Source organism: Bicyclus anynana, chromosome 5 (genome assembly GCF_947172395.1).
Source record: "Bicyclus anynana chromosome 5, ilBicAnyn1.1, whole genome shotgun sequence".
Classification (NCBI taxonomy): Eukaryota; Metazoa; Arthropoda; class Insecta; order Lepidoptera; family Nymphalidae; genus Bicyclus; species Bicyclus anynana.
In genome coordinates, this window is record NC_069087.1 from 7,914,117 (window position 1) to 7,942,071 (window position 27,955).

Sequence of the window (27,955 nt, forward strand, 5' to 3'; positions counted from 1 at the left end):
ACGTACTCGTATATTACACCTAAAATAAACAATAATTAATAATTAATACGCGTACAACGAATTAAAAGCTTTTACCGAAAACCGCAAAATATAGGTAATCTATTTTATTACAGACATTACTGAATTTTGTAATAGTTTCTGAATCAGTAGATTTTGATCAGATTAGCCAGAGTGTGCACAATTTTTTTTAATGCTGATGGTGCGTTAAGTTGCGTTAACATTGTCATCATCATCATGATTAACAGTCGATGGATCTCCACTGCAGGACATATGACTCTTGCATGGAATTCCAAACCTCCAATCCAACTTTTCAGTTTTCAGTGCATTTTAGAGAAATTAAATATCACGTGTCTCAAACGGTGAAGGAAAAACATCGTGAGGAAACCTGCATACCAGATAATTTTCTTAATTCTCTGCATGTGTAAAGTCTGCTAATCCGTATTGGGCCAGCGTGGTTGACTATTGGTCTAACCCCTCTCATTCTGAAAGGAGAGTCGAGCTCAGCAGTGAGCTGAATATGGGTTGATAATGATGATGATAAAATATGACGAGGATAAGATGGTTCTCTCAAATAATAGTTAGCTACTGCTTCGCTTTACGTGTTCTATGGTAACTGCACCGAGTAAATATCATATAGAGTGAGTCTTCACAACCAGCGTGGTGAAGGCGGTGAAACCCATAAAAAAAAAACAAACGGCACGCGTCTCCATGACGTGCGCATATATAAAGTTTTTTCATGATTTGTATTACAAAATTTAACACTAACAACAATTACGTAAGTTAATTTAGTAATCAATATTTACGAATAAAAAATACTCTATCTTATTTCTTTAGTTTTTGTGAACAGTCTTTAAAATATTTAAAAACATATGACGCCATTTTTCCTGAATAATATTGAAACTTACAGATGCGACGCTTCGTGTCGTACTGTCTCGAGAATGTATTATATGTTTTTGAATTTTGTATTTGGCAGGGCTACGACACTGTCGTTCCGTGCGCTCCATCTGCCTATTAATTAATCTGTGGGTAACTACTATAGAAAGTTTTCTCACCATTTTTCTTATAGAATATGAGTTCAAGCTTCAGCTCGTGTTTGGAGTCAAGGGCCGCGTCGATCTCATGGCGGTGCTCCTCCCTCGTATCCGGACCGTGGAGGAACTTGCAGGCGCACCCTTTCTGCATGATATGTGCCCGCGCCCACCCTGTCAGCTCGCAGAACCCATCCGAACAGTAGACGATGGGGTACGATGGGACTTGCGCGTTGCCCAGCACGAAGTTGCTATCTGGAAATAAAATGTTGAATTAATATTTTTATTTTTTTTCACCTAATGGTAAGTGATGATGCAGTCTAAGATGGAAGCGGGCTAACTTGTTAGGAGGAAGATGAAAATCCACACTCCTTTCGGTTTCTACACGACATCGTACCGCAACGCTAAATCGCTTGGCGGTACGTATTTGTCGGTAGGGTGGTAACTAGCCACGGCTGAAGCCTCCCACCAGCCAGACCTGGACCAATTAAGAAAACCTCAATCAGCCCAGCAGGGGATCGAACCCAGGACCTCCGTCTTGTAAATCCACCGCGCCTACCACTGCGCCACGGAGGCAAAAGGCATTTAGTGAGTGAAATTATGCGAGAGGACGTATAGTAATCTTGCAGCATATAATTTAAGGCCCTAAGATGTCAAAAAACTGGCAAAGTATAGAATCCTCCGCTAAATATTGGATTGGATCAAGGATTGAGCCAAAAAATATTGTTCCCAGGTGCCGCTTTAAGTTCTAATTGGGTTAATTTGTAATAGTCATCAAGGTCTTAGAGGAGATGGCAGATGGAGAGTTACTTCATGACAGATATTTGTTCTTTTGGCGATCCACCAATAAAGGATCCTTCTTCAGCATCACATCTCTTGATTTAGTATTAGAACCATAGACGACGATAGAGACCCCTACTCCTAACAAGTTAGTCCGTTTTAATCTTAGATTGCATTGCATTACTTACCATCAGGTGAGATTGTAGTCAAGGGCTAACTTGTACAGAATTAAAAAAAAAATATTGAAAATAAGCCTAACCATAATGCAACACAAACCACAGTTAAGACAATGACTGACAGTATATACTGAATAGTAAATAGTAAACAGCCATAGTCTACACGTTTCCTGAGAAACAAAGCTTAGTTAATGCGGGATAATCAGGACACCATAGTCATTTTAATTAGGTGATTCAGTAAGGTGGAACGTGATATACGCTATGACACCCGAGTAAGCTAAAACGAGCCAATTTAATATCTCGTTATTATGCTAAATGTGGAACCCGCAAACGACCTATCTATGTAATTGTTATTACGAGTATAAGTGAAACATTAGGTGAGATAGGTGGCATTTGATTAACGAAGCTTTACTTTTAGCTAAGCACATTTCATCACAAAACCTCGCATGATACTAATAAGTGGTTTTGGTTGACATTATATACTTAGTTGCATCTATAAATCTATACTATATGTATTTCAATGTGTAAGATATATTCTTAGATAATATTTTGTGATACAGAAAGTTAGTAAGTGCGAATATAATAAGGTCATGAGACCGTTCAAATGAAAAGCTATGTATTATATTGGTAATGGTGGTGGCCCGTGATAGACCAGTGGATATGATCTCTGCCTCCGATTACGGAGGGTGTGGGATCGAATCCGATCCGGGGCATGCACCTCCAACTTTTCAGTTGTGTGCATTTTAAGAAATTAAATATCACGTGTCTCAAAAGGATTAAGGATAAACATCGTGAGGAAACCTGCATACCACAGAAGTATCTTAATTGATGGACTATTGGCCTAACCCCTCTCATTCTGAGAGAGACTCGAGCTCAGTAGTGAGCTGAATATGGGTTGATAACGACGATATTGGTAATCATCAACATCATCATTAACAGCCGATAGACGCCCGCAGCTGGACATAGGCCTCTTGCATGAACTTCCAAGCACAACGGTCTCGAGCCGCCAGCATCCAGCGGCTCCATGCGACCCGCTTGATATCGTCGGTCCACCTAGTGGGGGATCGACCAACACTGCGCTTTCAGCACCTTGCGACCCCAACGTCCATCGGATCTTCAAAGTATGTGGTCTGTCCGTTGCCACTTCAGCTTCGCGACTTGCTGAGCTATGTCAGTGACTTTGGTTCGATCACGCAGAGAAACTCCAAGCATAACTCGCTTGTATCGCTCTCTCCAATATAGTCGCATACTCGCTTGTGCGACTATATTGGTAAACCATTTAGTCATTTAAGTCATTTATTTAAGTATGAATATTTTATAGTTGCACCATACTTAACAGTAGGAGCAAAATCAGATTTTAATAAATCAGACCATATTACCAAAAAAACTAATAAATTGGAAGGAAGTGGTATGATGTGATGTGAAGGAGGTTTAACATTTACATGTTTTTTGAACATTCAGATCAAGATTTCTCGATATGTAGAGTATAACCAAAGAGCAAAAACCCGATTAGTGACTACATTGTATATTTAACGCTTTTCTCTTACATGTAAGTAATTACATTTTAGTTAGATAATATGCATTATTCATGCTGATAAAACTAAGTTTTGTGGATACCTCGACCCTTTTTGGTGTTTTAACTGAAAGGGTTTTATGTATAAAGGAACGTGGTTTAACAGAGCAAAGGGTATGGTAAATTGTGATTATACAGTTTATAATATGAATATAGAAGTAGCCTCTTTTATAATTTATTTGGGAGTAACTAACTTGGGAGTATCATCCACAGGTATTTGAGTAGCATCCACGAATGTTAAAGTCCAAAGGCTCCAGAGCATAATGCCAGATTTTCATAATGTAAGATTCTTAACGTCAAAAATTTAATGATTATGTAGGTACGATTTTACAGTTGTATGGTGGTAGCAGCTAACATCAGTCCAGGTCCTCAATACTTAAAGTTTAGTTTAACTTGGCAATGTCCATTGTTGAGAGCTACGTAAAAAATAGTTGTTGAAAAAATATATCATCATCATCATCATATTATCAGCCGATGGACATCGACTGCAGGACATAGGCCTTTTTAGGGACTTCCAAACACCACGAACCTGCCCCCTAGCCAAGAGGCATGTCGATTCTTTTTACACGATCGCTAACGCTTCGAAAACTAGAAAAATGTATTAGAATGACAGATTTTGATCACGCGACCTTACGATGCCAAATGTCATTCCCATACATCTTTCTAGTTTTCGAAGCTATAGCGATCGTTGAAAAAGAATCGACGTGCTACTTGGCTAGAGGGGCTGAGCCGTCTGCATCCAGCGAACCGCTGATTCGAAAAATTGTACACTAGTTATAAGAATATACCCAACAAGATTGAAAACTTAAAGGATGCCTGCTTTCACATTGCTGTGGTGGGGATGCCAGATATAAACATTTGATTAATGTTATTATAATAAACTGATGAGTGTATTATAACCCTCATCAGTTATTTAGTCTTTATCTAATATGCAATATGAAACCTCATTTCATGTTTAATCTATATGTATTAAGTTGCCATTGATCTAGGTTTTCTAGATTATGTATGAAAAATGTTCGTTCGTTCGTTATCAACCCATATTCGGCTCACTGTTGTGCTCGAGTCTCCTCTCAGAATGAGAGGGGTTAGGCCATAAGTCCACCAAGCTGGCCCAATGCGGATTGGCAGACTTCACACACGCAGAGAATTAAGAAAATTCTCTGGTATGCTGGTTTCCTCACGATTTTTCCTTCATCGTTTGAGACACGTGATGTTTAATTTCTTAAAATGTACACAACTGAAAAGTTGGAAGTGCTTGCCCGGATCGAATTCGAACCTATAACCTCCGAAATTTGGAGGCAGAGGTCATTATCCACTGGGCTATCACGACTCTCTCATCATCTTATCACATGAATAATAAAAATTTTAATAAAAAAAATACAACCGACTTCAAAACCTAAAAACGTACCTACTAAACTAAAAAGCGAAAAATAACATAATAATATGTTCTACCTGCTGATCAGTATGAAGGCGGTGCTAAGCCGGTGATGTATTAATTCAAGCCATGTGAGAATATCTTATAGATTTGGATTTCGCAGACAGTGTTGTTTCATGTGGTCCTGTCAGAAATGGCTTAAATTAAGACAACACCGGCTAAGCACCGCCTTCATACTGATCAGCAGGTAGAACATATTATTATGTTATTTTTCGCTTTTTAGTTTAGAACCTCCTCCTTTTTGAAGTCGGTTAAAAATGTGTGTGGCCATAACTTAACTAAGCAACCTATTTGCTATGTAATACTTCTAATACAATCTATCATTCTAATAAATAACAGATGAGGGTATATATTTCTAATGCCGGATCTTACACTATTAAAGATTGAACTACAAAGGTTTGAGAAGTCAGGTCGTAATTATTTCGTCTGAAACATCAACTTAACTATTATTATAGGTAAGGTACCTACTATGTCTGTTGCTAACTATAAGATCCCTTGTTTCTATTTACAGAAACAGTTACGAGAAACACAAGTCCCAACAGCTGACTATTAAAGGAAACTCAATTAGACAATTTGACGGGTAGTTTATATTGAATCTTACAGGAAGTTAGCTATTTGTTTCTGAATGAAGTTTTAATGGTATGACAATAACAAAGTTGCAAATTGGCTCGTAAAAGTATTTCGACGCTAATCTTGTTAAGTACTCGTAGAAGAGGTAGGAGGTCATTAACCTCAATATACCCTTCTATGGCGTATTCAGAACTTCAGGGTAAGACAATAGATTCATTAGCCCAGTGGTTTTGAGTTAGATTCTTATATCGGGTGTTGATTTTTTCTTTTTTTTCAAGACTTTTTTTATTCTTTACAAGTTAGCCCTTGACTGCAATCACTCACTCTCACTTGATGGTAAGTGATGATGCAATCACCCGGGGACCAAACCCAGGACCTCCGCCTTGTAAATCCACCACGCATACCACTGGGCCACGGAGGCGGTCAAATATTTATATCTGTATACTAACAAAACTGTAACAGGTCAAATTCTGTACATTAAAGATATTTTGAAAAATTTTATTATACAATTAATACTGAAGCCCAAAATATTTTTTTTTCGTATTCTTGTCTGTCCATCTCAGGCACGAAAGTCGAGTAAGTCGAGAAGTTCGAGTCCTGACTCGAATTCATTACCTCATGGTTCGAAGGATCATAGACTAATCACTGGAGCTACAAGGCAAGTATACTTCATACTACAATTACAAAACAATAAGACTCAAAACATCTTTTCACGTTTTCAGACTATTGTTTCTTTGTGATCCTGAAATCTAAAGAAAATGTGCTATTTTATCTTTTTTTTGTTGATTAAAACACAGCTACACCAACGCTGTGCAATAAAATGTTCATTTAACGTTGAGATAATAATATGAACAGTTATATACAGGATGTTTTATTAAGCTGCGACGATGGAAAGCTGAGAAAAATATAAAATATTTTTCTTAAGGCTAGGTGGCGAGGCGGCGGCGAGGCGAGGCGAGTGCCTAGCACTGCAAGCCTGGCCTTGCAGTGCACGTCTCCCTCCTTATACTCGTAATAAAGGTGATTTCGAGGTTAGACCCACAACGCTGCTCCAATGTAGGTTGGTGGGTTTATGGTGTTAATGTTAAATTCTTTAACGACCACTATCAGATAATAATTTCAGGGACCGATGGATTAACATGCTTTCCATGGCACGGGGGTTTCTCGACCACAAACTTCAGGTTGGCAATTTTTACTGATTGTTTAGATTTCTCCTAAAAATAGCTCAGTACCTATAACATATCCCAACCCAGGACTCGAACTCAGGACCTCGTGATCCGTAACTTCGTAGACTAACCACTAAAACAGGCAGTATTTACCAAATTAGACATTTCTAAAGCTTTTTTAAATAAATCAAAAGACTGTACATTAAAAATATCTGTTTCGTTCAAAAACGGGTGAATCGCTGCTAGTATCCATATGGTAGTGACTCTTTGCACGTAAACCGTACGAATTGGTTTATTTTAATTCGTACAGTTAGTTGAAAAAAAACTTAAAACAAAAATTAAGAAAAATAATAGTCCAACATTATATCTGTATGAATAATTATATATACGTACAGTTTACGTACGACTAGCTTCTTCCTATAAATACGTTATACATACATGTAGGCGCATAATATTTATAAAAGGCATAATAAAGTTATAGGTTCATTACGGCGTTTTCCTCGTACGTACAATGTTGTGAAAGTGAGGCAATGAGGCTTTATGAAACGCGTTATATTTTATACGTTCAAATGCGCTAACAAAATTGCACTCTGCCGTGGAAAATTACAAAGCAGGGAAGATTACAGTGATGGTAATCGCTGGCCTATTTCGTTGAAAATTTATGAGATGCATGACGTTTTATGCGACAATATTACACTAACAGTGTTGCGAATTTAAAAGTCAGTGTTTGTTGCATGGCTAAGTCTGCATTAGCTTATTTTAGAATAAGTACATAGTAAATATTTAACAGAAATACGTAATCTTCGAGAGGCGATGAGAGAATAGTTATCGACGTCAGCGATGTCAATTAGGTATATGAAAGTTAGCATCTCAGCAAGAAGCTTCAATGACTTTGTACTAATACCGTCGTAAGTTTGTGTGTAAAACTGAACGACAGTAAAACATATTTTGAACTGTACTCCGTACTGTTAAATTTCTGAAAGAAGCTTCAATTACTTACTTTGGTTGTAATAACACAGTCCTGTCGTGCGTAGGTGAGTAATAATTAAAGAGCGCCAATAAATCAGATTTTTCTTTTATTTATTATTCTTTACAAGTTAACCCTTGACTACAATCTCACCGGATGGTAAGTGATGATGCAATCTAAGATGGAAGCGGGCTAACTTGTTCGTCTTTTTCGGTAGGGTGGTAACTAGCCACGGCCGAAGCCTCCCACCAGCCAGACCTGGACCAATTAAGAAAACCCCAATCGGCCCAGTCGGGGATCGAACCCAGGACCTCCGTCTTGTAAATATATCCTCCGTCTTGTCAACGTAAATATATTTTGAACCAAACACCGTACCTTTACAACTAAAGCCAAGCCTTTTTCATGAAAAACGCTAACCCTCAGTTGTTCCTATTAAGTATGAATTCGACACCATTGTTATTTCATGTCGAATATTAAATTATCTTAGTGGTAAAGTCAATTCCATAACCTAATTAAGCTTTGTTAATTCAAAATGTACAAGTTACAAGTATATACAAGTAAATGTGTATCCCGGACCCGGGGCAGGTTTACATTGGCATCACATAGCTAAAACATGTACTTGAGACTTGGATAAACTAAATAAGTAGATACAAGTTGTTTCATGTGAAACTTCATGAAACTTCAAAAGAGGTTGCGGTTAAACACAGGTGTCTAATGAACGTTAGACAAGTTTATGCCCTTATTTGCACAAGAGTTTTTTAACCGACGTTAAAAAAGCGTTCAAATACAACAAATGAATTCCCACTTATATGTTCATACGACAGCGTTTTTAAAACACAGCGCTTTTTTACGAGCAGTCTTTCATTTTAAATTTTACGCGTTGGAAATAGATCTTCATTTCACTTCACTTCATACTATATTTGAACGCTTTTTTAGTGTCTGTTAAAAACTCTAGTGCGAATGAGGGCTTAGACAAGCTTAACCTCCCATTCGCACGACATTTTTTTCTAACAGACGTTAAAAATGCGTTTAAAGTATCAAGTTAAAATAGCGTTGTGTTTTAAAAACGCTGTCGTGTGAACAGATACTTGGAAATGCATTTGTTGTATTTGAACGCTTTTTTTAATGTCCGTTTAAAAAACTCTCGTGCGAATGAGGGCTGTGTTTACTCGTTTTACTGATGTGATGAGGTTGCACTGTAGTGCTAATTCTGTAATTCAACACTGTGTGCTTCGAACTCGTCTCTTTGTCTCTCTTTCTATAATATACTAGAAGACTAATCCGCGTTGTCACCCACGTGGTTCCCGTTCCAATAGGAACACGGCGATAAAATATAGCCTATATCCTTCCTCGATAAATGGACTATCTAACACTGAAAGAATTTTTCAAAACTGACCAGTCGTTCCTGAGATTAGCGCGTTCAATCAAACAAACAATCATACAAACTCTTAAGCTTTATAATATTAGTATTATAGATAGTATCGCATTAGTTAGAGAGAGGGAGAGACGAATTCACATTTCACACTATCCGGCTATAAAAGCATCGTTACGAATAAGCGATACTGGTCTTGACTATAAACAGTTTAACCAGTAATGGGGTTAAAAAAGAAACTAAATACACCGATTTTCTCGCGGACGAAGTCGCAGACGTTGCTAGTGTACAATAAGTTAAGAGAAACCAAACAGCTAACTCAAATACATTACAAGTGACAACACACAAAGTTAACTAATATAATTAAATCGTAACTTTGTTATAAATATTAATTCCCCACAGACTATAACACGTCCTTTAACGTGATAATTAATGTAAAGACTATTTTCACTACATAGGAATTGTGCTATTATTTCAAAAGTCGATTTTAATATTAAAAAAAAATTCTACCGTACCTATCGACAAGGAAATACTAAGTTTACCCCCAAAATGTTAATTATATCAATATAAATACATATTAATATAAAATTACTTGATTAAAAATGAAAAATAATTACAAATATATGTATTAAGGTAGGTAAAAATAATTAGGTTACGTTGGGTTAGGTTTTTCTCAGCGACAATAAAAAAAACAAAAAGTTAGATTAGGTTATGCTAATGCAAGTTTCTTCGATAAGAATTTAATCTCATGATTATAAAATCATTATTACCTCCACAGGGGTAATTATTTCCAGATAAGGAATCATGATGCCTAGACTCTAAATAATCTTTCAATGCTGACGGGAACGTGGTTTTATGCCATCTGGCAATATATTTTTCAACAGTATTTTATTTTTGCCCAAATGTTTTTTTAGTACACAAAAAAATAGCAAAAAGGTTGAGTAAATACAGCCTGCGAATAAACTTGAAAATAAATCTGTGTGTATAAAGATCACGTTTGAGTCATTTGTCATGAAGTTCACACAGATAAAGGAATGTCCTTTGAGTTTAGATTTATTATTTGAAAAGAAAAAAAAACTATTATACCGAAAAATAATGCATTGTGAAAGTAATTTATTACTGTGTTGTAGACATAATAAACATTAGCTTACTTAGATTTATTAGGGTTTTGATAACATAAAGAAAACACACTGCTTGCACAATACAGACGTTTATACATATCATACTAATAATATAAAGGTGAAAGTTTGTCTGCAAGTGTGTGTGTATGTGTGTGTGTGTGTATGTTTGTTCCTCCTTTGCGCTGCTTACTGAAGTGATTTGGCTTATATTCGGAATGGAAATAGATTTTTCACTACTCTTGCTCAAAAACACTGTCATATTACCACTCCACAGCGGGGCTAAACAAGCATATTAGCATCTAGGGGCTAAAGTAATTTTGTTTTTTCAATTCTTGTACGAGTACTAGCCTACTATAAAACGGAGGAGGTTTTATTCGAAAATTTAATCATTATAGGTAAGGCTCTGATTGTTTTGAAAAATAAATAAAAAACTTTAAATTGAAAATAAATGCAGCGTTCTTATCTGTGGAATGCGTTCATTTTTTTATTTAATTTTTATTGAAGACATGGGACATCCTTTACGGTGAAATACCTTTGCCTTTTTTTCATGTGAAAAAAATAAGATTAAAAAGCGAGAATTTAAAAAACAAATAATACACACTTGATTTATTTCAGAAAATAATTGTAAATTTGTGACCGTAACTTTCATATATTTCAACATTATTTTTTATTGGTGTCTTCATCTACTGAGAATGGTGATCCTAATTTGGAGGAAATTTTCAATTTGTTACCATCAAAGTCCAGACGCATTAACTTAAATACTTACCTACGAAAAATTTAATAAGTGAAGAAAACAACAACAAATGGATTCACTTACGAAAGGAGTTTTTTAAACTATTATATCCCACGTTTACGTCATAAACCTACTCGTTATTCATCTTCACAGTAGTCGGAAATTATGTTACCGGGTAAAAGCATCTCCCATAATATCCAAAATTGTAGACTTTGTACATTTAATTTTCAATTAAATAAATCATTGAATATTGAACTAAACTATTTTATTTTCTCGCAATCGTAGTGAAAAGCAGAGTGTTAACACGCGGGGCTAAACCCATTATATACTCGGTTTCTATTTAGGCGGCCCTCGACTTACGTTTCAGGCCCTAAAAATACCTCGTATATAATGGGTCTTTTTAGCCCCTTGTATACAATCTACTATTACTCTGGATTAATACATAGGCTACTTTTCATCCCGGACAAATACATGGTTATATATACATGGATATAACGTTTTGCTTATTGTGTACGTATCTTACAATAACGCAGGCATTTACTAGTGAGGAATATTAGTTTTTATGGTTATTGTAAATAAAATATTACGTAAAAACGATAATTGAGATTTTAATTTTTTATTACATTACTAGTAGTAATGTAATAAAAATATAAAGGAGGAACAAACATACTTACACACTTACTTACAAACATTCGCCTGTATAATATTATTGTAGTAGCGAGTAATAAATGCACTTCAGTAATTCCATTTCATCTACGTAGGTGTAGTTGATCATTTGCACAACAATGGTCAACCGCTTACATGCCTCCGAACAATTCATGTTTTGTATAATGGTAAACCAAAATTTACTGTTTTTATGTAGTACTTTATGAATTGCTATATTTTATTTGAACAAATTTTATAAAAAAACATGTAAAGTTCTCTATATGAAAAACTTTTTGAATCATACCATATGAAAACTGTTATTATGTGGTATTTTATTAATTCCTAGTCGTATATTTGAACAAAATTTGTTAATATATTATAATTTATTTATTTTTTATCATCCGCAAAAAGCCGACGAACCCATGCGCAACGCTAAGTAACGCCTACTTCTATTCAATATCCAAAATATAACTTTTTAAGTCATACCATTTTAAATTTATTAAGAACTTAATAACACTTCATAGAACTTAATAACACTTCAACTTACGAACACTAGTTTTACCTTATATGTATTAATAACATATATTTAAATTACATAAAAAATTAAAACCCGACTATATAACAGTCATCATTATCAACTCGGCTCACTGCTGAGTTCGAGTCTCCTCTCAAAATGAGAGGGGTTAGGACAAAAGGTCCATCATGCTAGCCCAATTGGCAGACTTCACACGCACAGAAATAAGAAACTTCTCAAGTATGCAGGTTTCCTCACGATGTTTAAGACACGTGATATTTAATTTCATAAAATGCACATAACTGAAAAGTTGAAGGTGCATGCCCCGGACCGGATTCGAACATACACCCTCCGGAATCGGAAGCATAGGTCATATACACTGGGCTATCACGGTTCTATATAATAGTAAAATAAATAAAAAGGTGTATTCAAAACATAAACAGAAGATGTAAATAAAAAACTGCATCGTACATGATTACAGCAAAAATGACTTGCAAATTTTGGCTTCGCACATCAGAAGTGTCATAGGTACAGTTTCTTTGTGTCCTGATTACCTAAAACACCAGCAGCATATTTCCAAGCTTCGTAAATAGTTGATTGTACCGAAGAACGAAAAGCTGCAATAAGCCTTGCAGAGCAAAATTTTGTTGTGCTTTGTTGTTTACCTACTAAGTTGCGAAGTCGCGTTGCTATATATTTTTATATTTTTGTGATCTGACCCTTGTAAACTATTATGTATTCTGTGGCTAAATATTTAAAGTTCTGTGCCTAAATATTTAAATTCATCTGTACCTAAATTCTATGTGGTATGCCTAATTCTGTGCCTAAATATTTTCTAATGAAAAAGCAATATTCAGTTCTCAAACGTAGGTTGATCATTTTTTTATATTTTAGATGAGGGATTTAATTATGCGGGTAATAAGTGTATAAGTATATTAATGTTCAATAAGAGGATACCTACATTGCTTTAATAACAGAAGTTGTAAGTAGAATACTTTGCTACAAAGTTCGTAGTCAACATTATGTTCGTAACTTGGGTCGAATACTGTGAGTATTTCACGTATTTCGAATGAAGAATATTACGTACGATGAGCTGGGAGAAAACTATCGGATACCCAATTAGAGAATAAGGGTATTGTGGCATATAGATAGGTGAAAACTATTGAATCCAACTAGCCTGAAATTTTATCGTTAAATAGTATTTCAACAAAAGTTTTTAATAAGCTAAAGCTTTTTCATCCTTTAATAAAAATACTAATCTATGAACTTATGAATAGTATACTTACATTTCTTTACAAAATCCAACTTTTCCACTAACAAAGCACTGAAAGCACTTCAAAGCTTTCCTATCAAGCAGAATGTTGGGATCATATTACAAAGGTATATTGCAAGTTGCGAACTTTGTGTCGAGTCCTACTTAGTGACTTGGCACATTTTAGTACAACGGGAACGGGAGCTTCAGCAAAGATTTACCGTCAAACGTTTCCCGTAAAATGTCCCGTGGAAATTGACTATCGAAATGGGTCAACAAACTGTCATGCCCCTACCAGATTCGCGCTTCTGCTTCGTCATTTCCCCTTCAGACGAAATCACAATCAAATGTTAAATTATTATAAAAAGCTAATGAATCTGTTAATTATTATTAGTCACAAATTGGGAGCGTCATCCGAGTAGGTAGTTATGATAATAAGCTAAAATATATGTAATACTTATAGTGATTAAGAAAAAAATATTATTTTAAAAACAAAAAACCCGACTGCTTAAGCGTAATGAACTAAAAAGAGAAAAACAAGTATCACAATATCTATACTAATCTATACTAATATTATAAAGCTGAGAAGTTTGTTTGTTTGTTTGTTTGATTGAACGCGCTAATCTCTGGAACTACTGGTCCGATTTAAAAAATTCTTTCAGTGTTAGATAGCCTATTTATCGAGGAAGGCTATAGGCTATATATTATCTCCGTATTCCTACGGGAACGGGAACCACGCGGGTGAAACCGCGCGGCGTTAGCTAGTTATCTATAAAGTTCTGACTAAATTCTTTATGTTGTCGCATGCGGTGACAAACATTGGTATTTCATTCTTTGCCCGTATAAAGTATTATTTGTCTGCCTGCCGCCTGCAGCACCACTTTATATAGATATTGTGATACTTGTTTTTCTTTTTCAGTTCAATACGCTTAAGCAGTCGGGTTTTTTGTTTTAATAATATTTTATTTTCGAACTTTTTAGTTTCTATAAGACAGATATTTTATTTTAAATATAACTAAGTACAGACAATGTCATTCGTGACTTGAATACATTCTAGTTAGTAAATTGTACTTAGATGTCATAATTGGTACGCTTTTTGATAATTTGTGTTAAAACAGTAATACATACATAATATAATTGGATAGATTTTTGAAATGGTCTTTTTAGACTTTAAATTATGGTTAGAAAAAGGTAAAAAAAACTTACCGACCCCCACCCTTTTCCCACTTACAGGCGCCATATCGAAAATGTATATAGCCTATGTCACTACCACAATTTTGACGAACTCAATGACACTTCGTATGTCAAAAACGGTGCAGCCGTTTGGGCTGTAGGCCGTGCCAAAGAAATGGACACACATACACACACATACATACATACGCTCGAAAAACATTACCCTCCTTTTTACGCAGTCGGGTAAAAAGTAATCAGTGAACAAAAATTACCTATGACAGTGCCGACATTGACATCAATACCACCACTCAGACCACTATAAAACCCTACTAACCTTCACTAATCTGCGATACTAAATAGGTACCTAATCTTCACCTGAGTGAGTTAAGACCCAAAATTCTGATTGTTAAATCTCCGATTAACCCTCGATGGGAAATCATCCTAAACAAATGACGTTAATCCTACCTTAACAGATTACCCAGCTCAGGTGGCTGGCGTTATCTTTATAAATGGATAGTCTCCGATCCTCAAAGTACCGGGGGTAATAATTAGGTAGCATGAGATCATAAATTTTGTTCTTTGTGATTAGTACAGTAAAAGCTCATTATTCGCGGGGGATACGTTCTCTAAATGTGCCGCGAATTCAGAAACCGTGAGAATGGAATGGTATTTTATATGGGATTTTAAGGGATTGGTTCTTAGGTGATAAAATAAAGTTATTGATTAACATATACAATATAATACAATACAATGACAATCTTCAGTCTTAGACAATGGTTTGAAGATTGAATTTTTTCTTGCTTGACATTTTTTAAAAGCTTCATTCAGAGTGATTTTAAGCAGTGGTATTCTTAAACCATACATTTGCAATTTCGGCAATAGGTATTTGCAAGTTAAAGTTTAAATTTGCAGATTTTACGTCAGTTTCGTCAGTCAGATCCGCAAATAACGAAATATTTAGCTGCGAATAAAGGTATTGGGACGCAGTTTTTTAATCCGCGAATAGTGAAAACGCGAAGGAAGCGTGAATAAGGAGTTTTTACTGTAAATCAGGATTCAAGAGCAGAAGACATACAGGGCACAGATTTATTCCTGATTTTTAGACTAAAACTATATTAAAAATGCATAATTATAATAATCATTATTTTTTAATTTTAGAGCTCTCGAATCTATATTTATCTATACTTAATACAATAAAGCTGAAGAGTTTGTTTGAACGCGTTAATCTAGGGAACTACTGGTCCCATTTGAAAAATTATTTCAGTGTTAGATAGCCCATTTATCGAGGAAGGTTATATATAGGCTATATTTTATCCCCGTATTCCAACGCGAACGAGAACCATGCGGGTGAAACCACGCGGTGTCTACTAGTACAATATATAAAAGAAAGTTGTGTTAGTTACACTGTACCTATATAACTCAAGAACGGCTGGACTGATTTAGCTGAAAATTGGTGGAGATGTAGCTTAGAACCAGGAGACGTACCTAAGATACTTAGGGGTAGAAATTCATGCGGACGAAGTCACGGGTGTCCGCTAGTATAAAATAAAAATCTCGTGTCATCGTGATACTCGTAGTGGTCGCATTCCTCTGACACGGTTATTGATTTTTTTGTTGTAATAATTATTCCACTCTCGTGTTCTAAAGAGCACGATAACTGTTTTCTCTTGTAGAGAGAGGCCTATTTCTACAGTACCTACGCCATTAAACATATGCTGATGATGAATGTATATTTAGACAGCAAAACTGAAATTGTTCATATATTGTTAAATTCAATTATATTAGCCTAAGAAAACCAAACTTTTTGACTAAAAATTTAAACCAAAAAAATTACACGCCTAAATCATCTCATCTGCAGATCATGTTCCTTTAGCAAAAACTCTAAATTGATGAGGGTGAGTGTCCTGGCAGCGAATTCCTCCCTCACCCTTATATGTCTTTTCATCGCAACTCGATCTTTCATTTCATAACATTCTCGAGTCAAATGGTTTGAAATGCTGATAATATTTTATTAGCCAATCTATACTCAATTAGTATCCAACTCGTCCTGTAATTTGTGATTTCGGAACTGTCGATAATAATGATAAGCCACTAAATTTTAAATAACCCAGACTGTCCGAGTGACCTTTAAAGGCCATCCCACGCTAATTAACTAAATTTAAAGCCTGATAGGCCAGTGGATATGACCTCTGCCTCCGATTCCGGAGAGTGTGGGTTCGAATCCGGTCCGGGGCATGCACCTCCAACTTTTCAGTTGTGTGCATTATAAGAAATTAAATATCACGTGTCTCAATCGGTGAAGGAAAACATCGTGAGGAAACCTGCATACCAGAGAATTATCTTAATTCTCTGCGTGTGTGAAGTCTACCAATCCGCATTGGGCCAGCGTGGTGGACTATTAGCCTTACCACTCTCATTCTGAGAGGAGACTCGAGCTCAGCAGTGAGCCGAATATGGGTTGATGACGACGAAAGCCTGATAATAGTGGAAAATGACCATTGATGTTAAGATAGGTAATGACGGTATTATCATCAAAATACATCAAAAAAAAACAGTATCTTTTGTGTTGAAATCACTTAAGTCTAAGTTAAAATGTTTTTAATGATGAAAATTCTATTCTTATTTTTTAAACGTCAAGCTACCACCAGTATAGTATTAAATTTGGAAAATAATATATTTATTATGGTTATGTAAGTAGATAAACCAATTTCTTTAATTTGTTTTTACAAAGCACCTCGACCAACGATCGGCTGGCTGTGTATGAACATTTATATTATAAAATCTATATAGTCAACAACAAAAAATATAAAAAATGCCTATACATTTTTGTCACAAAAGGCAGGGGTTGCTTCTGCCTACAGTTTGGTACCTGGTGCTACAGTAACACCACTATAATGTAAAATTATCTCGCAATTTCACAAAAGACTTTCTCATTTTAAAGAAGCAGACGATCATAAAGTCTGTGTAATAAAATATTTGTATCTTAATCTGAATAGTTAACTCTTCACTGTCTGCAAATTGCGCTCGTTAAGTTTGTTTCCAAACTGCTTTCCTCCGCAAGACATTCAAAATTCCATTATCAACACTTTTCGTTACAGCGCACCGTTTACTTAAAAAGGTATTACGTAAGAAGAAATGAGCATCCATACAGATGTTGAACAGTCTACATGTCATGTATGATGCACGCTTTTCGCTTTGAAGCTAAAAGCTTGAACAATAATGAGAACTGAAAATAAAAGCTGGAATTTTTAAAAATGGGTGCCGCGGTGTTTCCTGTTTTCGAACTTAAAGAAGCAAAAATGAAGTTCTTACTCGTTGATATTATTATATTTTTCTTTTTTATTCGGTTGTAAAGTACCAATTTAGTACTTCATAAAATTACGATCTGGCCTACTTATGTAAATAATTAGTAATTTAACTTTAAGATAAACTTATAATAATTATATTATTATTATACTAAGATGTTTTAAAATACACACAACTGAAAAGTTGGAGGTGCATGCCCCGGATTGGAATCCACACCCTCCGCAATCGGAGGCAGAGGCCATGTCCACTAGGCTATGACGGCTCCTATCGCATCGCATTTTGAGAAATTAAATATCACGTGTCTCAAACGGTGAAAGAAAACATCGTGAGGAAACCTGCATACCAGAGAATTTTCTTAATTCTCTGCGTGTGTGAAGTATGCTAATCCGCATTGGGCCAGCCATAGCGATAGACTAAGGCCTACCCCCTCTCATTCTTAGAGGATACTTGAGCTCAGCAGTGAGCCGAATATGGGTTGATAACGACGATACTAAGATAATGTCCAATAACTTTATAGGTTAGTCTTTCACTAACTATTACTTTAGGTCACTTTGTTGACGTGATCTGCACTTAACACTACACTATCACTAGTCTCTATACACTAACAATTTTTGGTCCGTTTAATTATTATTAATATATAAATTTAAAATAAGAAGCTGGTTTTATTATTTTTTGATTAATTTCAAATTCAATTAACATAATACAATGCTCTATTAGGAAAATTCCAACTGAAAAACTCTAAACTACAAACAAGTCTAGACTGTTTGTTTATGTAAAATGTACACAGATGAAACAAAGAATGAATAAAAGACATTTATTTTATAAATATGTATTTTTCCACTACGTTAACATTAGTTTTTTATTTGCGATTCTTTGTACTCAGTTTACATACGACCACAGCTGACGCGTCGTAGAAAAAAAAAATTTAGCAATAAATAAAAAAATATTTCGTTTCAGTGTTTCATTGTTTAAACAAACTTTTTGATGTTTTCTGGAACAGTTGTTACTAATTTATTTGTACATTTCACGGGCTGCAAATTATATTTAGAAAATGCCTCTTTTGACAGAATCAAGATCGTTTTTAGACAATATTCGGTTACGCGTTTATTTTCAGAAATATTTACAATGGTTCTATTTATGTTTTGGAAAAGTTTTAGTGAAAGCCTTCTCAGATAATTATAAATCAATATAAAACAGGTAACTTTGGATAACGCCGTTGAAATATTCGTATGGCTGCTCCTGAGATTAGCGCAGTCAAACAAATAGACAAACTCAATCTTCAGCTTTGTTTCAATATAAATTATTATTATAGTATTAGTTTGGCTGGTGGGAGGCTTCGGCCGTGGCTAGTTACCACCCTACCGCCAAGCGATTTAGCGTTCCCGGAAACCGAAAGGGGTGTGGAATTTCATCCTACTCCTAAAAAGTTAGCCCGCTTCCATCTTATAAAGAATAAAAAAAAGACATTTACTAAAAAAATAGGTTTTTCTGTTTCAATCATAGTCTAAGACATATTTTCTTCAGCATCTTCAAATTGAAAGGTCATGAGACCCCACGAGAGTTACTTACGTAAAAGTATCTACGGAAAGATCATTGAAATGTTATCGCATCTAAAGATGTGTTTTAAACTTTTTGTCCTTTTGTTCCAAAATAGGCCTTTATTATTTATAACTTATAAATATAAATATAAAGCAAGCAAGCAACTTATAAATATAAAGCAAGTCGATATTATTTTAGAAGATACAAACTGCTCTTTAGAAAATAATTTTCAGAATTTTTGGAACCCGCTTTAATTAGATATTTTTTTTGTTTCGCTCCCTTGTCTAGAAAGTAGACATAGACAATACAGTAAAAGTGTTTAAAACAACCAATGAAAATAACTGGAATTGAATTAATATCCTGTGTAAGCTGTCAATGTCATGTAATATTGTCATATTGTCAATATGACACAAGTTAAAAAGAAACTATAAATCGTAGACAGAGATGCATGAAACAAAACAATTCCATAAATTGCCTTATATACGCCTTAAACGAACGCGGCTACGCGAATAGTGATATTCGCGTAGCCGCGTTCGTTTACACAATCCCTCAAAGTGTGAGTTACGAGCATGTTGCCATGATAAAAATTCTTATTTAATGTTGTCAACTAATGAAAAAAATACATTTTTATTTAATTAATTAAAAAAATGCGGGTTCAATTTTTATTTTATTTTATTACTGCCTGCAGGGTATAGTTTCCAGTGAACTTACTGGCATTTGAGGTAAGCCTTAGAAAGGGTGAATTCAGTCGTAAGGCGACGTATTGTAGGTCGTGTTTCTAGCATTATCCTGCAATATGCTGGTCAACGATGTTGGTGGTTGTGACTCTTAAGCTGTTACTAACTAGACTTACTATACAAAAAATGCTTTTGTTAATTTGGTTGTGATGCCAAATATTTTGTTTCAAGTTACAGTAGTAGATTTAACTCTGTAGATGTAACATCTCACTGGCAGTGAAGAATGAACATAAATCGAGTCTTGGCACACATTGAAAAATAAACTGTGGTGAAGTAAACAGAGCGTTGGATCATATTGTATAACACGAGAATATGAGTATACTCGTATTTGCTCGGGTCCATCTACAGATTACTACGATCTCGATAAAATGTATTTCTCGTTCATGTATGAGTCGTCTATATGAGTTTGTACGGTCTCAGTTGAAATTTCATTTTGGAAAACGCGTGGGAATATTGAGGTGACAACTTTTATAGGCGCGTCGATTTTTGATATGAGTAAGTGGAGCCTTGGCGAGTTGTGTGAGTTTCTGTAACATCTTTCGTTTTGAGTTGTAGAAAACGCGAAGTACAAGGATGAGTTATTTAAAAAAAAGTAAAGAACGTCGTGGTGCCATTATGACGAAGTCGCTAACTTCCGCTAGTCCATAAGGTCATCATCATCATCATCATCAACATTAACAGCCGATGGACGTCCAGTGTTGGACATAGGCCTCTTGCACCGACTTCCAAACAAAACGGTCTCGAGCCGCCAGCATCCAGCAGCTCCCTGCAACCCGCTTGATGTCTTCGGTCCACCTAGTGGGGGGTCGACCAACACTGTGTTTTCCGTACCATTTACACAAAATATTTATACACGTTGGCACTGAACTAAGGTACTAAAAATAGTAGGTACCTACATAAAAAAGGACATTATTTGATTTGGAGATGAATCATATAGATAGGTTTCCATATAAAAAGGCTGTTTATAGACTAATAATTATTATTTATGATTGTATTCTAATTCCACTAACAATTATTATTAAATCAAACGACAGCTAATTCCATGAAAATTTCCCCAGCGCGCTAAATTAATTCATTCGCTATTGTTGGCGTTATCGCATGGTTTTCCACGCACCAATAATTTAATTCTCCCTCAAAGTTATACAATTGCTACACTCAATGACAGATGCTTTTAATTATGCAAAGTACCTAATCTTCCTCTAAAATCACTTCCCGGTCTTCGATTAGGATGAAAGAATTGCATACGCTCTGAGCTATGATGACAATATATGACTAGCTAAGAAACGTCATTAAAAATCCAATATGGCGGCCTCCCCAAGATGGCGGACTGGCTGTTTGAAATCAACATTTGAAACATGATATGGATAGCAAATGAAAGGGTTTGCTGTCAGAAATATGAAAAAATAGTCATGTGACTTAAATTCAATATACCAGACGTCCAAGATGGTGGACAGGTTATTTGAAATGCACCCCCATGATATGGGTATCAAGCGTGTTTTTTAGTTTTTTAAACTATTCATGTTTTTTTATGTTTGACATACTGTCTACAAATAATTCGCTTTTGTCGCAGGCTGTGCTCTCGCAATAAACCTATCTAATAAATTGAATCAATATATCAAGTTTACCCGGTAACCTTTTCTCGCCAAACAAATCTCGCGAATTTTATTAAAAAGATCCACTGGTATTTATTTACCCTCGTTTGGTATAATCTATATTATTCAATCGTATATAGCCTGGAATTTTCTTTTTTAAACAATGCCACGAACGTTAAAATTAAAACAATCAATTAAAAAAAGCAATTTCTGTTTTTGTCAGAAAATAAAACTATCGAAGTTTTCGTTGTAGGTATAATAGAGCCAGACTAAATTCCACTTCTGATAACAGAGAAGCCGTAGCCTCCAGAGCAGGTTCTAAGCTTTACGGGTCAAGGATGGCAGATACACAAAGTAACACTATCGATCATTACCGGAACGATCGCTTAACTTGCTAATACAGTTCTACCCTTTAACTACAATACTAATCAAGTACAGCGCTGATACTATCACATGTAAACCTGGGCTATCTATCATAGGGCAGGTATTCAAGCACGAGCGAGATTACGGGCTGGCAACCGCTAGTAGCAGGATTAAAGACGTCTTTTACAGCTATCCAATACTCTCCTTTCTCGCTCGTGTTGCCTTCCAGCCAAGTAAAGTAACTAACAGTGCAATGTTATAATTATAATGGCCTCACTGTATGCATAATTGACTCACCAAACTCCTTCACTTAGGTACTGTTAAACTGACTAGATCCAGCAAAAGCGTTCAACTGAATCAACTTGAAATCTACCGCGAGCTCTCTCAGAGACAGATGTACACAAACAAACAACTGACAGACAGATAAACGACACATACTCCTTGACATTTCTAACAGCATATCGCCACATAATTATTTAGTCTAATTAATGTAAGATGGCGCTACTATCTAATCCTTCGACATATACATGGATGCAGATACTGGTATATCAGAAAACTATAAACCGGGTCTATTCACGCATTAAATAAGCGCTAATTGAATGGATTTGTTAGATGTAAGGATTAAAGTAATCCGGGTCAGTAAGAACTTTCAGGGCACGAAGTGCGGACGCAAAAGTAAAGCTTTTTATACCATATAGCTTCGCCCCTTTACGAACAATAATCTACTTCAGCAAGAGAGGAGAAATTTATTCAGAATTCCAAGCATGTACCTGAATGTGTATAAAACACGTAAGAACTACTTCATAACACAATAGTTCATACTATGAGGGTAGAGAAAAATTGTTAACTTTTTTATCAATACGTAACAATACTACTCAGGATATTGAGTAGTAAAATTTTATATAGGGATCCTTAAAGTTTAATATTTAATGGGTTTTTCAAAAGTTGTAACGCCACGAAGCAAAGTCTGATGACCCACGATATGATCATCTCATATTATTCAAAGAAAATATAAAAAGAAATACGCTTTATGCTTTTTTTATTCTTTACAAGTTAGCCCTTGACTACAATCAAACCTTATAGTAAGTAATGATGCAATTAAAAATAGAAGCGGGCTAACTTGTTAGGAGAAAGATAAAAATCCACACCCCTTTCGGTTTCTACGCGACATCATACCGGTACGTCTTTGCTGGTAGAAGCCTCCCACCAGGCGGACCTGGACCAATTAAGAAAATTTTAATCGGCCCAGCCGGGAATCGAACCCAGAACTTCCGTCCTGTAAATCCACTGCTCGTAGCACTGCGCCACGGAGGCCGTCGAAAACTGCACATTTGGATGATTGAGAGAATAGACCTTCGTCTACCAAGTGGGCCATCAATTATTACCTACCTATTAAAAAATAACATATTTATATATTTCAATTAGGTATTTTTTTCAGTAATTGCTAAGTATGTACTCTTCATTACGTCACACCAGCCGGCAGACGGGCAAGAGACGCAACGTAATTAAAATTAAACAAACATCTTTAAATGTAATGCATCATCTCAATGAATCTGTTTGATTGCATATAACATTTGGAGCTTGGCGCCAGCGGCGATTAACTGGCCGGTGTGCCCGCACAATGACCGGCTGTAAAATTAGCATTTTGCGAACGTGCTGCACTCATGACCGCAATAAAGTTTCTAGCTATTAGCGTGCTAGCGGTTACGAATGCATGTGCTCTCAAAAACCATGTTATTTGGGTAACGGTAAAATTGGCAAATGCGTAGGCGCTTAGCTCGTAGGACGACCTTCTAAAAAGTTCAAGTCCTGAAACTATTGAATGATTTAGAAACTAGCATGTGTGAGAATATTGAAAACCCAGTAAGACTCGTAGACTGAGTAATAGATCGATAGAGAGAGTCCATCACAGTCTCAATAATTAAAAAAAAAAATACCCGACTGCCTAACCTAACCTGCTCGCACCTTGACATCCGCCTCGCTTTTTGTATAGCGATTAATAAATAAGCTTTTTAATTGTAGTTTTTTTTAATTATATGGACGTGATATACATAATTTTGATATCTTGATGAATTTGATACTCATATCGCGATATTCGAATTATTTTTTTTACCTCGAGTCTATAGCGTCTCACATCCGTCGTGTTGGTTTTTTTTAACTTCACCTATCTAAGAACACTTGGGTTATTAAGACGAAGCTAACGATATTACCTGTATTCATTATGTAAATCCGTTCAGAACGGATTTCATATTATAAGGTAATAAAGAATGTTACATACATACATAGAAGAATCGCGCGAAAAACATAACTCTTCTTGCAGTCTGGTAAAAAAGAGAATAGATTATATTTGTTATATTGGTTACGCGATGGACGCTATTTAAAGTTTTACTACTGCGTTTACTTTATAAATTAAACGAGAAAAGAGATTCGAAATTCGTTGTTATAATTCGTGGTCCACAAAAGAATAAACACATTGTAACGTTTTGCACGTAGAGCACGAAATTTCTTCGAAGCATAAACTTGTTGCAAACTTTATGTAAACAGTTACTCGTATCTTAATCCCTATTCCCGGTCACGTCATAACTTGAGAAGGACTCAACCGATTTTATTCTTATTTTTTTCATGTTTTGTAGTATATTGTAGATATAACGATTTCGCAGAAATTGCAAAATTTCGGACTACTTATGAATATTTTATCATGTTTCTTACTCAATCACGACTCAAAGGCTGAACGAAGCTGGATGAAATTTGGCACAGAGATAGTCTATTCAGCATACAAGCTTCTTTCTTGGTTTTTAAAAGAGTTAATAACCGATTAAACCGATGATTAAATTCACATGTACAGGAGGCCTTTAAAATCAATAGTCGTGTTCTATATATAAAACACTATATTTGTAATCTTACATGGAGCTCAGGTGGCGATTTTTCAGGGTCAGTACGAACGTCGCATTATTGTAGGTCACACATTTATTATACCGCCAGCTTGAGTAGTAAACCTAGGCTGGAATTATAAATCTAGGTGCTATAAACACATACATAACCTATATTATGTACATAAATGAAGACAATAAGGCACTTTAAAATGCAAAAACGATTTAGGACCTAGAGAATCGTACTGTCACATAGTGGTATTCGTCATCAACCCATATTAGGCTCACTGCTGAGCTCGAGTCTCCTCTCAGAATGAGACGGTTAGGCCAGTAGTCCACCACGCTGGCCCAATGCGGATTGGCAGACTTCACACACGCAGAGAATTAAGATAATTCTCTGGTATGCAGGTTTCCTCACGATGTTTTCCTTCACCGATTGAGACACGTGATATTTAATTTCTTAAAATGCACACAACTGAAAAGTTGGAGGTGCATGCCCCGGACCGGATTCGAACCCACACCCTCCGGAATCGGAGGCAGAGGTCATATCCATTCACGGCTCAAATATCCAGGCTATCACGGCTCAAATATCCTAGTGGTATAATGACCACTAATAGTAATGTTTTATTTTGTAACGATCCCAGATATGTTATTAAATTTATTAATCTTGATTGACAGTTTAACATTCTTGCCAACACATTCACCATTATTTGCCAATTTAAATAAAAAACATCATTCTTTAATCCTTACCAATTTTACGTCAAGAATTACAAGAAAATATACTTAAAGCAATGAATCATCATCATGCAAAGTGATATTTCCTTAACTAATTACTCGGTGAAACATTTTCTTCACAGAATATCACGAGTTTAAACTTTATACGATTCTGCCTATTACGTAACTGAATACTTCCCACGTAAAGAAATTTCGGCGAGCGTTCGCTGAAAATTGAAATATCAACGAGGGGCCAACAGATAAGCTGAATGTAAAGTTTTAGTACTGAAGTTTTGTAACAAAACTGGATATTTCAATTGATATTAGACATAAAATTTATGTTAATTTAATACAGTGTATGAAAACAAACTATATTATTTTTAAAAGGCTTCCAAAAAGGTTGAAGTTCTATGTTCTGGCAGAATGTACGAATATGTTTTTTGGGATTTGATCCTCAAAAGGAGAGAACGGAACAGCGTAGCTTATGTGCTTTATATTCTGTGCTGTGTTTAGAATCACTTTGTTTCACTCTGCCTGTCGTTAACACATTTTTCTCAGAAAAATACGGTGAGTTTTCTCACAGTTATAATTTGTCGGACCAAGCAGATTGTCCACCTGATGCTATATCAACAAAAAAACAAACTTTTTAGCTTTATAATATTAGTATAGATATAAGTCTACATTAATTAGACGCTGTAAACGAAATTTAAGTAAGCATTGACTAAGTTGACTTGAAAACTTTTAAGACAACTTAGTCTTTCTTTCTGTCATGAAAGGAAGTCAAAACCTAAACAGGACTTCACTTTCATTTAAAATCATGAGAGGCAAAAATACTGTTCGCGCTCATTAAACTTGACAGGGCCAGCCAGTAGGTAAGTATTCGCCATAGTAAAATAAGGAAGAAGCCACATGATGCGGTGCGATGCGGTAGCGGCGCGGCGCCAGAGCGGTTTCTCTGCGGCGTCCCGCATACAAATATCAATGATATGGCACATAGCGTGCTCCGTCGCCGCACCGCAGGCACACTTACTGCCACGGCTCCGCAACGGCACCGTACCGCGGCCCCGCACACCACATTTGTACAGCGATGCGGAAAAAGTGTGGCATCACTCTAATATTCTACATATCGCCATCTCTTTTCACACATCGCAGAAAGAGCGATATTTAGACAAAATATCGTTCTCTAGACGCGCATCTTAAGGCCTGAATGAAGACCTCCCTAAATCTCATCCTCCATAGGAGTACATAACTTTAATATTACGAATGTCTAACTCCTAGCAGAAAAAGTACGCGGAATGTTTAACTCCCTTCATTTGTAATTAAAAAAAATCGATGCATCAACTTCTTTCCCGAACAAAGCACTGCACAAGCGTAAATAAAGGTATACCTACCTACAGCGATCATTAAAGGGGGAAGTAAAAAGCTTGGTGCATCTACTCGTAGGTACCTACACTGACTTGAAATAAAAGAGGAACGAAAGAGACATTTCAAAGAACTCTCTTACCCTGTTCTTCAATAACTTCCATAGTTTGTAAAGTCGTTAGATGGCGACTTTAATTTGTACTTATGCTTACTAATATTCATATACGTAAGCTTACTAATAATATATTCATACTATCGGACGGATAATAGCTCAACGAGTTGCGAAGCTGAAGTCGCAATGGGCGGGGCACATAGTTCGAAGAACCATGGACATTGGGGTCCCAAAGTGCTGGAATGGCGACCCCGCACTAGTAAGCGCAGTGTTGGCCGACCCCCCACCAGGTGGACTGACGACATCAAGCGAGTCGCAGGGATTCGCTGGATGCAGGTGGCTCAGTATCGTGATGTTTGAAAGTCCTTACAAAAGGCCTATGTCCTGCAGTGAACGTCCATCGGCTGATATGGTGATGATGATGATGACTATCGGACGCTCGCAACTTCGTTTGCGTTATATCTAAAAAATATTGTAGAATAATTTATGCTGAACATTGACAGAAATTGCAAAAAAGTCGGATACGATACTACACGCGACGAAAATCTTTTCCTTTAAAATTGCACTACATATTATTTTGGGGATAACAAGCAATACAGGTAACGACATAATCAAATGCTCGAAATGGCACGTAGGCAATACCGTTTTTACAATAAAGGTACAAAGGACACAATATATGCCCAAAGGGCTCGAGTCCTTGAAATGATAACATAATCGCTAACATGAATTTTCGTTTAGCAGTTACACTTAATGGTAAGATATTAGTTAATCATGAAACACAGCTAAAACATTGATCTTTTCTGCTTTATTAAGTACTAGCTGACACCGCGCGGTTTCATCCTTGAGGTTCCCGTT

General features: G+C 35.9%; 1 protein-coding gene across 2 annotated transcripts in view; it reads right to left on the bottom strand.

The window, feature by feature from the left end:
* LOC112047857 (potassium voltage-gated channel subfamily H member 8-like) overlaps positions 1-27,955 on the bottom strand; it is a 137,474-nt gene that overhangs the window by 27,675 nt on the left and 81,844 nt on the right. For both annotated transcript variants that reach the window (XM_052881786.1, XM_052881785.1), the window contains exon 3: positions 1,053-1,283. In XM_052881786.1, coding sequence (XP_052737746.1) covers positions 1,053-1,283 — 231 coding nt within the window. The remainder of the gene's footprint in view (positions 1-1,052; positions 1,284-27,955) is intronic.